At 46.6% G+C, this 17,117-nt stretch overlaps 1 protein-coding gene across 1 annotated transcript in view; it reads right to left on the bottom strand.

Annotated features, from left to right (window-relative positions):
- The window catches only part of LOC135183956 (vascular endothelial growth factor receptor kdr-like), a 157,954-nt gene that overhangs the window by 105,204 nt on the left and 35,633 nt on the right, over positions 1–17,117 (bottom strand). Inside the window, exons 2-3 of the mRNA XM_064159343.1 lie at positions 6,949–7,045; positions 396–607 (exon numbers count right to left, since the gene is read on the bottom strand). Of these exons, the coding sequence (XP_064015413.1) occupies positions 396–607; positions 6,949–7,045 (309 nt within the window). The remainder of the gene's footprint in view (positions 1–395; positions 608–6,948; positions 7,046–17,117) is intronic.

Raw genomic sequence — 17,117 nt, 5'->3', positions numbered from 1 at the left:
GAGAGGGCTCGAGTATTCAAGATGCATCTTAGGAAAGGCTCTGATAGGAATGTCCTTTGGGATAAAAAAAAATTTAAATGGAAAGAAAAAGAAAAGAGTTTTAAAGAAATGAGTGTGTTGGAACATGAAGCTAAATGGGACTTGAAGTCTTGGAATTGGACAAGATAGGTCATTCTCACATCTGTGTCTCTGTGAATTCATCTGTCATGAAAATCCAAATATATCCATCCTCTTCCAAATGTCCCAGCTGGTGCCTGCTCTAGTGCTGGGCCAGTGGGGAGGTGAGATTTGTGAAAGCATCTCAGCTGGGTTGCTTGCTACAGATAGCACAGTTGAACACAACTTGTATTACCAAAAAAAAGAGCCATGACAACACAATAAAGTGAAGGTCTTACCTTTAACAAACACATATATCTTGGCCATGAGATCCTCGTTGGCTGGGGCACTGTGGTGGCTGCAGGTGAAGTAACCAGTGTCGTTAGCTATGAGCTTCCTGACGACAAGCATGCTGCAGTTCTGCCTTGTGTTATTGCCACAATTGCTGACGTCCACCCGAGGGTCTTCCTTCTGGTCCCCCCTCAGAAGCCAGCTCACAGATGATGCTCCTCTGTCAACACAGCACAAGATGGTCAAAGGGCTGGAACACCTCTCCTACAAAGCCAGGCTAAAATATTTTGGGCTGCTCAGCCTGGAGAAGAGAAGGCTCTGGGGAGACCTTACAGCTATGTTTTAATATCTGAAGGGGACCTACAGGAAGGCTGGGGAGGGACTGTTTAGAAGAGCCTTTGGTGATAGGACAAGTGGCAGTGGTTTGAAACTGGAGCAGGGTAGATTTAGGTTTGACATCTGGAGGAAGTCCTGCACAATGAGAGTGGTGAAACACTGGAACAGGTTCCCTGGGGATGCAGTGGAGGCCCCATCTCTTGAGACATTCAAGGTGAAACTCGATGTGGCCCTGAGCAACCCGATCTAGTTGGAGACATCCCTACTGGTTAAGATGTCCTTTGAGGTTCCCTTCCAACCCAATGCGTTCTGTGGATTCAAGATAGAGTCCTGACTTCAGCCAAAATTTAGGCATCCTTCTGGCCACCTGCCAGTGATTTTCCCAGTGTCACATGGAAATGAATACTAGAGGTTACTGGGTGCTTGTGTTTCTACCCATAAGAATTAAGGTGGATCACTCCATGTTCTTTACCAGAGCAGAAGATATGCCTGAAATATTCTGTAGGCACTGCAGCAAGCTAACTCCTGGAGGAACATTTCATTTTCATTTTAACAGATTCTCTGAAAATGAGCTTGTTTTTCTAGCACTATATTTTATCCACTTCAAACATTAGAAAGCACCAGATAAAATTAGATGTTTCTTCCAAGCTGAGGACTTTGCATACTTTCATGGCAAAATTAGCTTAGATTTTCTTGTGCCGAGGCTGAATGGAGAGAGAACATTTATGTAACTTCACATCTCCCTTCTTGCTTAATCAGCAGTGACTCAGTCTTGATTTTTGTGAAGGCTCCGGAACTAATCAGATTACAAATCTTAGAATATCTGCTCGAGACCCTTTTTTTCCCCAGCTCACCTTGTCATGGCAGTCAGAACACAATGCCAGCAGGGTCTCTGGCACACCATTTCACCCACCTCACCCATCCCTTGGCTTATCTCTAATCACAGCTGCAATTCCATGTAGTTCAACAAAAAGCCAAGCCTTTTTGTAACCTGTTACAGGACTGCACCTCCCACTACCAGAAGGACGTTGAGGTGCTGGAGCAGGTCCAAAGAAGAGCAACTAGGCTGGTAAAGGGTCTTGAATACAGATCTTGTGAGGAGCAGCTGAGGGGACTGGGGTTGTTAAGTCTTCAGAAGAGAAGGATTAGAGGAGACCTCATTGCCTTTTACTGCTACCTCAGAGGATGGAGCGAGGTAAAGGTCAGCCAGTCTCCTCTCACATGCAACAAGTGACAGGACAAGAGGAAACAGGCTCAAGTTGTGCCAAGGGAGGTTCAGGTTGGACATTAGGAAAAGTTTTCTCACAGAAAGGTTTCTCAGGCTTTGAAACAGACTGCCCAGGGAGGTGGTGGAGTCACTGTCCCTGAGCGTGTTTAAAAGATGCATGGATGTGGTGCTGAGGGACGTGCTTTGGTGGTAGTAGCAGCTTAGCAGCAGTGGTGGGATTGTGAGCTTTAGACAAGTGGTTGGACTTGATCTCAGAGGTCTCTTCCAGCCTGATATAAGGACTAATTTAAGTCATCTCAGTAAAAGACACTAGTTGTGCGCTTGAGCGTGTCCAGAGAAGGGCGACGAGGCTGGTGAGAGACCTTGAGCACAGCCCTACGAAGAGAGGCTGAGGGAGCTGGGATTGGTTAGCCTGGAGAAGAGGAGGCTCAGGGGAGACCTTATTGCTGTCTACAACTAGCTGAGGGGAGGTTGTGGCCAGGAGGAGGTTGCTCTCTTCTATCAGGTGGCCAGTGCCAGAACAAGAGGACACAGCCTCAGGCTGCACCAGGGGAAATTTAGGCTCGAGGTGAGGAGAAAGTTCTTCACTGAGAGAGTCATTGGACACTGGAATGGGCTGCCTGGGGAGGTGATGGAGTCGCCGTCCCTGGGGCTGTTCAAGGCAAGATGGGACGTGGCACTTGGTGCCATGGTCTAGCCTTGAGCTCTGTGGTAAAGGGTTGGACTTGATGATCTGTGAGGTCTCTTCCAACCCTGATGATACTGTGATACTACTGTGATACTGTGTTAGTCCTGTTGTGCTGGAAGCATCAGGCCACACCATGGCAGCAGGAGCTCTTGAAGCTCTCACCTGCTTGTCTATGTTTTGAGGGCTCTGATGATGCTCTAGTACAGATCTATGTGTTCATGGGATGAAGATTTTGGTCTTATTGTAGCAGAGTGGTTTTGATGGTCAGCATGGAAACTACTGGAGTATGGGGGTAATAGTCCATGGATCTTTCAGGACAATGAGTCAGTACAGAAGAGAGGTAGTTCTGTTTGTGCTTTTCCAAAGACCAAAGTGTCGACCTACCCCTTTTCACTCACTGAATTCCCATTGACCCAATGGCATTTACTGAGCCAAGGAAGGAGTAAGAAAAACCTCTGGATTTCCCCAGCTGAGTGTCACAGGGGACAAATCCGGTCTAGACACATGGACTCGGTGTAGAGATGACAATAACTAATGTATCTTAATGAGCAAACTGAGTAAACTCTCCAATTAGCTACTAACTCCAAATCTGGTGCCAGTGGCTTTGAGGAGGTGCAGTAGGTGCAATGAAGGCAGACGTCTGCCAGCAAATGTAGTGACACTTAAACAAACATCCTCTTGGCCCCCGTTTCTGCCCGTCCCTTTGTCGCCTTCCTGACGATGATGTGCACATGGGGCTGAACTCTTGAGGTTATTCCCAGCATGTAGATGAAGGAGAGCAGTGGGAAAAGTGTGAACATCCTCTCTGGTTATCAGCCTCACCCGCATTTTTGGATGCACTCTTGGCTTGAAGAACCCCACCTCATCCTTCACAGCAGCTTCCTGCCCTTCAGAGAGCTGGATTATTTTCTGACAAGGAGGTCCCTACCCACTGCTCCTTCCCTGTCTCACTAACGTCACTAATGACATAATGACCACTTCCGTCAAGAAGTGGAACTCCTGATCAGGAATATGGGACAATGCCACTTCACACCCAAGCACTCAGCTCCTGGCATGTCACCATGTCCCTGCCTCTGCCATCACCTGGTCTGCTGTCTATCAGGGCTGGAAATTTGCAACAGTGGCTCTGCGGAGCAGGTCAGGGATTTCCCACATCTGGACTTCCTTAGACATTGCCCACTTTTTCCTCCTGCATATTTTATCCTGGTAGAAGATGAAGGCTGTATCTATCTCTTTGAGATTTTCAGGGGTCTGACAGAGGGGAGCCACAGCAGCAGCTTTGGCCCAGCTGCCAAAACCCAGGAAATTATAGAATCATGAAACATAGAATGGATGGGTTGGAAGGAAACTTTAAAGGTTGTATAGTCCAGCCCCTAGTACAGTCACCAGGAATATTTTCAACTGGAGCAGGTTGCTCAGAGCCTCAAACATCCTAACCTGCAATGGTTCCAAGGATGTGATATATGCCACCTCTCTGGACAACCTGGGACAGTCTCATCAGCCTCAGCGTCAAAAATGTCTTCCCTCTCTCTAGTCTAAATCTCTCTTTTAGTTCAAACAATCACCTCTCATCCTATCACAACAAAAATCTGTCTCCAGCTTTCTCCTAGACCCCCTTTAAGTTCTGAAAGGCCACTAGAAGGTTTCCCTAGAATCTACTCCAGGCTGAACAACCCCAACTCTCTGAGCCTGGCCTCGCAGCAGAGGGCTTCCAGCCCTCCTGTCACTGCCGTGGCCTCCTCTGGTTGCACTCCAACTGGTCCCTGTCTCTGCTGTGCTGAGAACTCCAGAATTGACCCAGCACTGCAAGTGGGGTCACAGCAGAGCAGAGAAGAGGGGCAGGATCCCTTCCTTTGACCTTCTGGACACTCAGATGAATGAAGTCCAAAAGAGAAGGGATATTCACAGAGAGTAACCACAATCTTAATCAGCTTCCTGCTCATGCTGTGTTCTGCACAACCTTAATGTCCCCTGGAAGTATGAAGGACTTCAGAACTCCCTTTGGACCAGCCCAGAGCTCATCTGTGTGTGTGAAAACGCTGGTGTGTCAGAAAGGCAGATGACAGACCATCCACAGAGGACCTGATGCAAGGACTCTTACACTCAATGTGCAGAGATCACACTTTTAGCTGCTATTCTCAGCTCATATGTGACCTGAGTCGAGGAATTGAAGTGCTCCAGGGCCCTGCTCCCATGTTAACATACTTCTGTCTTTCTCAAAGCTGTCATGTGGATTTATTGCTTTGCATCCATAAAGCAATTTGGGTGTGAAGTGCTAATAATTTCTCCATCTATTTCTTCATCTGGTGATAGAAGAAAAATAGGTTGTTCCTACAGCATAAAAAAGCGGCGGACGGAGAGCTGCTGGGGAGAATTGATGTCACTGGCCTGAAGCACTATGCTGAGCTTGTGTCCACATAACATGCTTTATGAAGCACTGCATCTCAATTTTAAAGGACTGGTTAAATTTTATTGCCATCATGCTTGCTGCTTGCCAAGCTAAAAATACCACTCTCAGATTGTTTTGACCTCAGAAGCCACCCGGCTAGCTGGAGGTATCTGGGAAAAAAAACCTGCCTTCCACTCCAGAAGACATCACAGCTTCACACAGTGTGAGTCAATTTACCTTCCACTAGAACACTGAATTGAGTAGACCAGGGCAAAAATCAGAAGGGACAGCTTAGATTCACCTTCCCACTGCTTTTACTGTTTCCAGTAACTTCTGCAAGAAATGATCCACGTAGCGGTGGCAGTTAAAAGGGGCTTTGCAAGGAGGTGTAAAAATAATGTGTGTGTGTGTGTGTGTGAAAGAGAGAGAGAATGTGTGAGAGTCTGTGTTACCTTCAGCTTTCTCTCCTAAGAAGTTAAAAAGCAACCTCTTAGAGTAGCTTGGTGTATAAATCACACTGAGAACAAGCAACACCTATGTACAGCTCACGCTGAAGCTTTTTGTGTGAGCAATTTGATCTGTTTGACACAGAATCCCAGAATGGTGAGGTTGGAAGGGACCTCTGGAGATCATCCAGTCCAATGTCCCTACTAATGTGGTGTCACCCACAGCAGCTCACCCAGGATCACAACGCCCAGGTGGGTTTGGAAGCTCTTCAGAAAAGGAAACTCCACAACCTCTTTGGGCAGCCTGCTGCAGGGTTCCAGCACCTTCACAGAAAAGAAGTTTCTTCTCATGTTCTAATTGTGCCCATTGTCCCTTGTCCAGTCACTGGGTACTACTGAAAAGAGTCTGTCTTCATTGTCATGCCCCCCACCCTTTGTCTCTTGCTGAGCATTGCTCAGATCCCTTCTGAGGCTGCCTTTTTGCAGGCTCAATACCTCCAGGTGTCTCAGCCTTTCCTCACAGAGATGCTTCAGGCCACTCAGCATCTTCAGAGCCTGCACTGATCTCTCGCCAGTATTTTCCTGTCCCTCTTGAAATTGAGAGCCCAGAGCTTGACCCAGTACTCCAGATGCAGCCTCCTTAGGGTAGAGTAGAGGATGAGGAGAACATCCCTTGAACTGCTGGTCACACTCTTCTGTATGCACCCCAAGCCACAGCTCAAGGTGCCCTGACTCTTCCTGTGATATGCAGCTGTGTGCCAGCCAGCAGTGACCAAATGCTGTATCCCACATTTCCAGAGCATCCTTTCCCTGCCAACATACAGCAGTGACAACATATGGCTTGTTTCTTGCTTTTCTTTTTCACACACTGGGCCAGGAACTTCAGAGCTGCCATAACTTAGGGTCTCAGCAGTCTCTTTTTTCATGAGTCCTTATCTTTGATTTGAAGAGCACGGCATGTTTGAGCAGGTCAGGTCTGTGAATGTACACATGCTAACTGCTGTTTATTTAACTGTCAGCTTGGAGGCTGGATGGTATTTGAAGCTTATGTATGTATATGTAAAGAGCTAATGACATGCCCCAGTGATCTAATTTGCTATTTGCTTGGGGACAGAGAATGAGAGTGATTTTAGCTGCAGAGAGGCTGAATCTGACCCTATTTTCAGAGGAGAGCTTTCCAGCCATGTCCTTAGCACATGGTCCATCCCACTCCCACCAGCTTCCCCATGTGCTGACTCAGGATTTTGCTTGGGCCCCATGAGAGCATAAAGAATCTGGCCAAGCTGATTGTTGACCTGAGACTCACCACCCAGCTCTCCCACATCCCACCCAACTCTGATCCATGCAGAAGGTGAAGAAGACCAGGTCCCAGCTGGCTGGGAAGCAGCTTCTGCTTTACCCTACCCAGAAGGTGTTCTGTGGCAAGATAATCAACACTAAAGAGGAACCCCAGCCTTGCTGGAGCAATCCTTACCTGCATTTTATTTTGAGGGTGTCTCCTGGTAAGAGGACAATGTGGTTTTTTGTGATGCTTAGTGTTGGTTTCTCAAAGAATTCATCTTCAGCTAGACCTAACCCAAAGAAAGAAGAAATGATCATTAAGAGGCTGTTCAGGGTAGTGAGAGCAGGCACAATACAGTTGAGACAATCTTGCTGCTTTGTAAAGAGTTCCCAGTTTGGGGTTGCACACAGTGCTTGCATTTACCCTGATGCCCTTCAGTTGAGCATGGAGTTAGTGGTGAGATTCTTTTAGCTTGTTTTTTAGTTTGCTTTATTCATCTCTTTCTTTGCTAACTCTGAGCAACTGCGTTTCTGCTGATGGACTTCTCTCTCCTTTTATTCAGAGCTAGCTTTACGACTGAATTATGGCAGATTTAGGAGAACAGATTTCATTTCAAAAGGATTTTGCATGCATATAAAAGTGGAAGAAGACAGGGAAATAATCTGATGTGTGAGCTCACACATTGCATTTTAATCAATAGAAGAAAATAAAACAATATTTCTGGGGAGCAGCTCTTTGATTCACCACTGTGAAGCATCTGCTGTATTAAAACCACATTGAAAACCTGCTGTTTTCCAAAGCACCATCCACAAATACTCCATTTTGAACTTCAGATCAAGCTGCTTGCTCCGTGGGCATCGTGACTGTCTCCTGGTGCAGTGCTCCAAGGCAAATCTGCAGTGGACACCATCTGTAGGACCACCTTCCATTGTTGCCCTTCTGCTACAGCATTTCCAGAGAAGGGCAACAAAGCTGGCAAAGGGGCTGCAGAATAGGGCTGGTGAGGGAACTGGGGCTGGTTAGTCTGGAGAAGAGGAGACTGAGGGGAGACCTCATTGCTCTCTACAGCTGCCTGAGAGGAGATTGGAGCCAGTCAGAGGCTGGCCTTTTTCACTAGCATCGAGGGACAGAACAAGAGGAAATGTCCTGAGATTGTGTCAGGGGAGGTTTAGGTTGGATATTAGGCACATTTCTTTCCTGCAAGAGTGGTCAGGCATTGGAACAGGCTGCCCAGGGAGGTGAAAGTGTCACCATCCCTTGAAGTGTTTAAGAGCTCTGTAGATATGGCACTTGAAAATAGTCCTCAGGGGTGGACTTGGTAGAGTAGGGTTAATGGTTGGACTTAGTGTTCTTGAAGCTCTTTTCCAACCTAAATGAGTCTGTGCTCAGCAGTGCTCACCTGACATGCTTTGTCTGCTCTCTGACAGCAGTGCTCTTAGATGATAAAGCATTTGGTGACAATAGTCTTTACTAATAAAGGTCTTTCTCATCATCATAATCTCCTGGCTCAGAAAAAGCCTTCTGAATGTGAAACCGTTTGCAATGAAACACATATCTGAGTGCACATCTGCCGTACATAATTTTCAGAAGGTGAAACAGAAAAGAAAACAAAAGTGAGGTTGACCAGGCTGGTTTCCTCCTCCAAATTCAAAGTGAGATAATCAAGGAGAGGAGAAAACAGGCTTAGATAAGTATCTCAGTTTTAAAGCTCTGACATTAAAGCCGAATGTTTTCTTTCCCCTCCTGCTCTTCAAATCTCTATTTTCTCTTCTGCCTTGAACTTGATAAGCCAGAAATCTTTAGCTGGGCTTCTAGCAGAGGTATTATTCTCAGCAGAGTAGCGAAGATAACATACACAGCAAAAAGAAACATTAAGGTTTAACTTTTCAACTGGTTGAAACAGTGATTTTCTTGCCTCTCACCTCTCAGCTCTCTTTTTTTTTCTTCTTTTTTTTTTTTGCTGGATTTGAGCAAAATGCTCTTACCCTGGCACTTTCTCTCAGTGTAGAGAGTGAATCACTCCTACTTTGGAGAGTCTGACTTCTTCCAGGAGCTGCTGAAATTCACAGTGGAGGCCAGCTAATCTCTTAGCACCAGAGAATCCCTCCCAAAGGGGATTGTGCCCAGGCAGGATGATCCTGGACTGCCTCTGAAGTCACATCAACCCATCCTATAGACCTCTAGCTGAGACTGCAGACTAGTCCTGGATGTTGCTTCAGGACCAGAGATATCTCCCCAACAGTTTTGTATAACTGATGACAGCTCTATCTCCAAAGTCCTTTGCAGAGTAAGGAGATGGACTTTGGCCAACATGAACTCCCACCAGCTCATCTGTGTGACATTATTTAGCATGGCCCTACCTAAAAACTGCTCTGTAGTAGTCAGGAAGGAAAACAGCCTGTGGCTTCCAACCCTGCAGCTCCCATGCTGCTTTTGAGAAGCACCCTTATACCTAAACATGGTGGGGTTGGAAGGGACCTCTGGAGATCATCCAGTCCAACCCCCTGCTAAAGCAGCAGCACCCACAGCAGCTTGCCCAGGATCACAACGGACAGGCATGCTTGGATCCTCTCCAGAGGCTCCACAACTTCTCTGGGCAGCCTGCCTCGGGGCTCCAGCACCTTCACAGCAAATACTATTTTCCTCCTGCTGAGATGGAACCTCCTGGGTTCTAGTTTGTGCCCATTGTCCCTTGTCCTGTCACTGGGCACTACTGAGAAGAGTCTCAACCCATTCTTATGACCTCCACCTTCTCTTGCTGAGCATTGCTCAGATCCCCTCTCAGGCTGCTCTTCTCCAGGATGAGTAGCCCCAGGGCTCTCAGCCTTTCCTCCTCACAGAGATGCTCCAGGCTCCTTAGCATTTTTGTGGCCCTCTGTTTGACTCTCTCCATTAGCTGCCAGCCTCTTGAACTGGCAAGCCCCAAACTGGACACAATACTGGTCTCACTAGCACAGAGTAGAGGAGGAGAAGGAGGTCCCTCAGCTTGCTGGTCACATTCTTCTTAATCCAAGGATTCCATTTGCCATCTTGGCCACAAGGGCTCATTGCTGGCTCATGGTGATGTTGCTGTCCACCATCCCAAGTCCTTCTCTGCAGAGCTTCTTTCCAGCAGATCAAACCCTTTAGCAATGAATCAACAGAAAACACCCCAAAGCCTGCAGGAGGAGACACCCTCAGCTCAGCCCAGCTTTGCACTTATCCTCCAAATCCCCTTTGGTTTCTAGAAACAGCCAGTTCAGCTCATGGGCTGAGCTTTGGCATGTGTAAGTTCATGGCATTTCAGTCTCTGTGCTGAGCTTTGCAAAAACAAGCCTCAAAAATATGGCCAAGGGCTTTGAATGTGTTTGTCAAATATCATTTGATTTGCCAGCCCAGCGTTGTTTGGGTCCTGGGTGGCTCTCCCAGGACACAGCTACTGCCATGCTCTACTCTGGGCTGTTTATGCTGCCACTTCAGCCAGGTGCTGACACAGGAAAATCCTGGGGTTTGAAATAATCCTTTCGTTCTTTCTTTCCTCTTGTGCCTTCAGTTGTTCTTAGGGCGAGGGGGTGGGGTGTGGGGAGGGCTTAGCTGATGTCTCAAGCTGGCCTTTGGAGCAGGCATGAATTTTACCTCTCATGAGTGAGTGTGACTGTCAGAGAGGTCTGGAAGGCTGTGCCAGGCAGCTGGCATTAGACCCAAGCTGCTGTTGTGACCAAACATCAAGTCCTTGGACTCTTACACAATTTGAGACTCTTTTTGCTAAAAGAAAGAAAAGTATTTTTCAATTATTCTGTTTATACTCCTGAGCCACTTCTTTCCCAAAGTTTATTTTGGCTTTGGGAGCTGAATAAAAGGAGAAGCAAAGTGTAATTCCAGTGCTTTTCTACCCTGTGGAGGACAGGAGGAGAAATTCCTCTGCCACACACACTGCTGCCAGGTGACAGAGGGTTTATATAAACTCAGCATGTGCCCTCTCTGGCACAGCAGAGCCAAAGCTGGGTAGACTGGAAAAAAAATATCTGAGGGTAAAACTGAGAGAGAGTAGTGGGATAAAAGTTTAGACTGCAACACCTAAACTGGCAGGATGAGCCTTACAGGGAGTACAAGTCTTGTGAGCTGTGTCTGAGGGAACTGGAGGTGTTCAGCCTGGAGGAAAAGAAGACTGAGGGGACACTTTCTGGCTCTCTGCAGCTCCTTGAAAGGACACTGAAGCCAGGTGGGTGTTGGTCTCTCATCCCGAGGAACAGGCAAAAGGACAAGAGGAAATTGCCTCATGTTGCACCAGAGGATGTTTAGGTTGAACTTGAGGAACAATTTCTTCCCCAAAAGGTTTGTCAAGCCCTGCCCAAGGCAGCTCAGGACAATGGTGGATTCCCCATCCCTGGAGGGGTCTCAAAGCCACCTAGATGTGGTCCTGAGGTGCATGGTTTAGTGGTGATCTGGCAGTGCTGGGTTCTCAGTTGGACTTGTTGATCTTAAAGGTCCTTTCCAACCAAAACTGTTCTGTGATTCTATGATTCTATGTCCAACAGAATAGGAGGTGTGAAACACAGGCAGGTTCTGGGAAGGGCAAAGTTAACACAGCTTTGGCATTGCATGGAACATCATTGCTTAGATATGGCACAGAGCTTAGCTGTAGAGCTTTTTCTTCTTAGAATGAAAGTGAATGTTCACCATTTTAATGGAGCTAATTGCATTTTTATGGCTTTAATCAATAAGTGTCTCACAGCTCTCAATAAAAGTCTTTCACAGCTACTCTGCACTTGATATAAAACCTCCCAGACCTGAAGAACTGCTCTCTGAGGTAGTATTTTGTGGTACACTATAAAACTAGGACCTACAACCTGTTCCCATGCTGCTGGACCAAGTGCTGCTGAAGTTAATATGCTCTGATTGCACAGCTCAAATTACAAAGTCCAGGCCTAAAATAACATTCTTCTCCTCTCTGCTAAATAATTTTCATCCTGCTCTGGGGCTACAGGGGTCATAAAATTAAACCCAAGTACCTGTGCCAACCCTGTCATTGGTACAGCAAAGCTCTGCAGAGGTGCAAACAGCTTGGCAGGTTCTGCTCTGTAGAGCGATGTTTAAAGCACCAGAAAACAGCACTGGTACTGAGGCTCCCTGCTCTTGTCTCTGTGCACCTAATGCTGCTGCCTGCTTGCAACGAGGAACCTGCCCCAGAATCATCCCTTAGCTCTTTCCCTCTGTACTGGGCACTTGAATCCTGGGTTCAGTTTTAGGCCCCTCAACCCAAGAAGGACATTGAGGTGCTACAGCAGGCCCAGAGAAGGGTAATGAAGCTGGTGAAGGGTCTGGAACCATGTGGCATCTGGTGCTAATTTGCTGCCCTCAATTACTCATTGCCCATGCAAGCTGACTAAAGTAAAACAGGTTGCCCAGAGAGGTGATAGGTGCCCCAACCATGGAAAGATTCCAGGTCAGGTTATTTGGGGCTCTGAGCAACCTGACTGAGAGAAAGATGTCTGTACTTACTGCATGGGGACTGGGCTAGAGGAGCTTTAAAGGTCCCTTCCAACCTGAACCATTCTGTGATTCATGGTTCTGTGAATTCTGAAGAGTACAGCATCCGTGGTGCTCAGGGACAGGACAAGAAGCAGCAAGCACAAACTGGAACCTAGGAGATTCCATCTGAACAGGAGGAAAAAATTCTTTAGTGTGAGGGTGCTGGAGTCCTGAAGCAGACTGCCCAGAGAGGTTGTGGAGTCTCTTTCTCTGAAGAGATTCCAAACCCACCTGGCCATTGTGATGCTGGGCAAGCTGCTGTGGGTCTGCAGTATCACTAAGCTAAAGATACTCCCTATAAAGAAGCCAGTTCAGGACAGACCTTCTGTCCAGCACCTCACTGCACCTTTCATCCTTCTGAGAGGTTCTTCATGCCTTCAGTTTAGACTTGCATGTTCTGCTTGCTGGTGAAAACCACAACCACACAAATCCTTGGGAGCTAAGTGGGAAAGGCTGACAGATATACATGATCCAGGGGAGGAGAAGTACTCTGAAAACTGTTTTTCCTGGGATACTCTGATTTTGCAGCACAGCCAATATTAAACAGAGGAGGATGCCCAGTCAGAGGGTAATGTGTGACCTCCCTCACCTGTCTGTCAGATGATTTTTAGCTCTATCACACTTGGCTGAGGGAGGTCCCTCCCACGCTTAGTGAACACTTGACTGTTTGTGCTAGGACCCTCAGCGAGCAGGGATCAAAACTATTTTTAATCTGTTTCTTACTGTAACAACCTTCCTTCAAGCATCCTCCAGGCACTGTAGCTACTTCCAAAAGAGCATCCATAAATGCTTGTGAGGTTGAAGGTATCTAGGTATGGGACATAGTGACAGCTCATGTCAATGTGATACTTGATTAGGAGATCCATGTACCCTTTTTCTGCCCTGCTGCTCACAGAGGAGAGGAAAGATGGAAGAAGAGCACCAAAGGGCACCTGACCTCTGTGCCAGATGACAAAGCAGTAATTGCTAAGCAAACCATAGATGACTGTGTTGACAGCTAAATGAAGCAGGTTAGACTAAGGCCCGGATCCCACAAGGACTCAGGCACAGAAATAGCTTTTTGCACATGGTTGAAATGCAGGCACTGTTTGTAGAATCAGATTGTTTCAGTTGAGAAAGACAGTTGAAGTCCTTGAGTCCAGCTGTCAGCCAAACACTGCCATGGCCATTAAACCATGTTCCAAAGTGCTCTCTCTACACATCTTTTGTACACCTGCAGGAATGGGGATTGAACCACCCCCCTGGGCAGCCTGTTCCAGTGTTTGAGAACCCTTTCAGTGAAGAAGTTTTTTTTCTAATGTCCAACCTAAGCCTCCTCTGGTGCAACTTGAGGCTGTTTCTTCTTGCCTTAGCATTTATAACTCATGAGAAGAGACCAACACCCACCTTGCTCCAACCTCCTTTTGGGTAGTTGGAACACGTGTGCGAAGTCACTCTTGTGTGTAAATCTGGACCTCAGGACTCTTAGGGTCCCATCAGTGAGTGCTGGCAGTCAGGGATTCAGGGCTGCTTTTAGTGAGGGAAGGGGGGAGGCATACCTGGAACAGTTAAAAGCTGGTTTGTTCATTAAGTTGGGGATATTTTTGTATCCAGTATCACATCCCTACTGTGAGGACAGGCTGAGAAGGCTGGGATTGTTCAGTGTGGAGAAGAGAAGGCTCTACAGAGACTTTCTGATGTTTTTTTCAGGTCTTAAAGGGGCTGATCAGAAAGCTGGGGACAGACTTCTTAGCAGAACAAAGGATGAGGGTTTAAACCAAACGAGGAGATTTAGACTAGAGAGAAGAAAGAGACTTTTGATTCTGAGAGTGGAAAGAGCCTGGCTCAGGTTGCTCAGAGAAGGTGTAGGTGCTCATCACTGAGAACGTTCAAGATCCCTTTGGACCCTGCAGGTCCTTTTGTTTGTTTCAGGGGAGTGGTTACAAGAAGCATATTTTCCTAGAAATAGGCAGGAATCCACCAGACTGCTCCTTCACACAACTGCTCTCTGCAGGCATAGAACTATCAACCTGCAGGCCAGAGATGGAGCTTCCATTCCTACAGAAGCTGAAGAAGTTCATCCAAGATTAAATTAGCATTCCCAAACTCACCAGAAGAGATGGCTAAGATTCCTTCAGGATATTTGAACCCTAGTGTTAACCCAAGAGTATCTGCTGACAAAGCCACGGGTGTCATGTTCTCGTTGATGTTCCAAGCTAGAGGAGCTAGTGTTTGTTTAGCTGACTCATGATGGGGAGCAGCTCACACCCATCCTTCTTCTCTGCCTGCCTGCCACAAATAGAAGCTCTGTGTAGCTCAGCCAGAGACAGTAGTTTGGGTGTAAATGTTTGTAGTGACAACAACAAAAAATTAAATCATTAGTCCCGAGTGGAGGAGACATCAACAAGAGCACACTAAAAACAACAGCTAAGCAGAGCAAGTGTTTAGAGATAAGATAAGATATTGGCCCTGCTCTTGGGATTTGTTCCTGCAGGCTTTTCCTCACTCCTAGATGCATCAACATTTCCTGATGGAGTGGCACAGGGTCACTCTGGTTTCCTTCTGCGATCAGCAGAAGCTACTTCAGCAAGGCCAACTTACTGCGTTGTGTGCTGAGGCTTCAAACCCTCTGAGTCAATTCACAAGAACTTCTCTCTGTTTTTTCTGTAATCAAAACATAACCTTTGGAGTTGGACTACACCTGCTGGAACTACACCCTGAACATACACCACCATGTGCTTTCTTGGCTGTCCATGATAAGGATCGCTCTATCAGTTGCAGATTTATGCAAGGGGGTCACAGAAAGCAACTCTAGGTCAAAATTGTTTGGTCTGTGGCGGCAGCAGCACATTAATCAGAGCCATTGTTTTCCCTCTGACACAGCAGAGTATAGAATCCTAAAGAATGACAGACATGTCACCACTCTCTGCTTATGCTGAGTTATGTAGTGAGGGGACACATCCTTTTCCTTTGTATTGCATGGTTAAGTCAAGAACTTGGATCTACAGCTGTAACATAAACATGAAATCTGGGAAAGGAGGTGGCAACATCTGCAATCATCTGCCAGGCACTCAAGCACAGTGTAAAGTATTTAGGAAATGCAATAATCTCATCTCAATGGAAAAAAAGGCTGGGAATGTTGTTATTTCTTGATCCCAATGATGGCAATTCCTCTGGGAAAGAGAAGACTTGGCACATCTCCATGATGAGCAAATATGCAAACCCAGTGGGAACAAGGCAAAAAAAGGAGACCACGCTATGTGCTAAAGACTTCAGGGGGGGGAAAGAATCAAAAAATGTGAGGTATGAAAGTGTCTTTGCCTCTACCCCAGCATGGTCTCCTGAGAAAAGCTTCAGGGTTGCAGTTGCAAGTGTTCCCAATGCTTCCCAGGCAGGATTACTTCATAGGCGTTCCAGACATAGCCTTCATTCTTCCTTGACTTGATCACCCTGAGGAGAGGGCACGTTCTTCAGAGGAGGCAGTGAGTGAGAGGAGCAACAAGGGCATGTATTGGTCTCTAGGATGAACCACTATGGGCAGCAGCCCTTGCAAGAGCCCTTGACAAACCTTTCTACTGGCACATTTGGCCCTGAGGTTCACCCTCCACTCTCACAGAGATCCACTACAGCACATCTTCTGCTTGTCCTTCACCTCTAGAGCACCCAACGAATGAGGACTTCCTGCTACTTAGCCTTCAGATATAGTGGCACATTTGTCTAGAAGTGAATCTAGCCAAGAAGGCCATCTAGATCTGCCTCTGCTGAGTTCTTTCCAGGCTTCCCTGTGTCAAGTCAGGATTGTCACCACAGGTGAACTTGTGGGAGGATATTTGTGTGCTGATGGATAGATAGCTGGATATTTTTATTGCTTGTCAGCCCAACAGTTCCTCATAGCTACAGACAGCAAACCACAGCTCATGACTCCAGCTTGTCAAACCCCTGTATTCAGGTCCTTTTAATCTAATCCCAACTGCTCCGTGCGGGGTCCTTTGTATGCAGTGAGTAGTTACTTAGAGCCTTTGGGATGCTAAGGAAGGAATCTTTTAAAACTCTTTAAACTAAATGACTTTATTATTTTGAGTAGCTATCAGCAGATTAGCTCATTTATCACAGGTGACATGTAAGGCTGGAAAGTCAACAGCAGTAATTCACAGGGCTTCATGTGTGTTGCTAAAGCCTGTGTTCTCTCACACATCAATGGGATTGGATTTGGCACCTCTCTCTATTTCTTTTAAACTTATTTGTTTTGTACAGCTGCAAATGATGAAAGTGCTTGTTGTGCTGACTCTATTCCAAGAACTATTCCCAAATCTGCTCACATGCACAGAAGGAATCAGTCACTACTCAAATCTATCTTGATACGAGCCAGGACCTCTCATGAAAAAGCAAGTAGTAAATCTGTGTTGTTGCAAGCAGTGATTTCTGTCTTGTTCATACCCTGTCTGAACATTTATACTGGAGTTTTAACCTGGAACAAAAGGGCTGCCTATACTCAGGGTAAGAGTGGAATCATTGAACCATAGGATTTTGCATTTGGAAAAGACCTCCAAGATCATTGAGTCCAACCATTGAGCTAACACCACCATGCCAACTAAGCCACATCCCTCAGCCACCTCTACATGGCTTTTCAATCTGTCCAGAAATGGTGACTCCACTGCCTCCCTGGGCAGCCTGTTCCAATGCCTGACCACTTTTTTTCAGCAAAGTATCTTTTCCTGATATCCAACCTAAACTTCCCCTGGCACAATTTGGGGACACTCAGTCATTGCAGTACTGCAGAACTGAAATGCTTACTCTTGCACCGGCAATTAATCACCTGCTGCTTCTCCAAAATGGTAAAAGGTAGAAACATCATTCAAAAGAATGAAGTT

This window comes from Pogoniulus pusillus, chromosome 19, assembly GCF_015220805.1.
Source record: "Pogoniulus pusillus isolate bPogPus1 chromosome 19, bPogPus1.pri, whole genome shotgun sequence".
Classification (NCBI taxonomy): domain Eukaryota; kingdom Metazoa; phylum Chordata; class Aves; order Piciformes; family Lybiidae; genus Pogoniulus; species Pogoniulus pusillus.
This window is presented reverse-complemented; position numbering and strand designations above follow the sequence as displayed.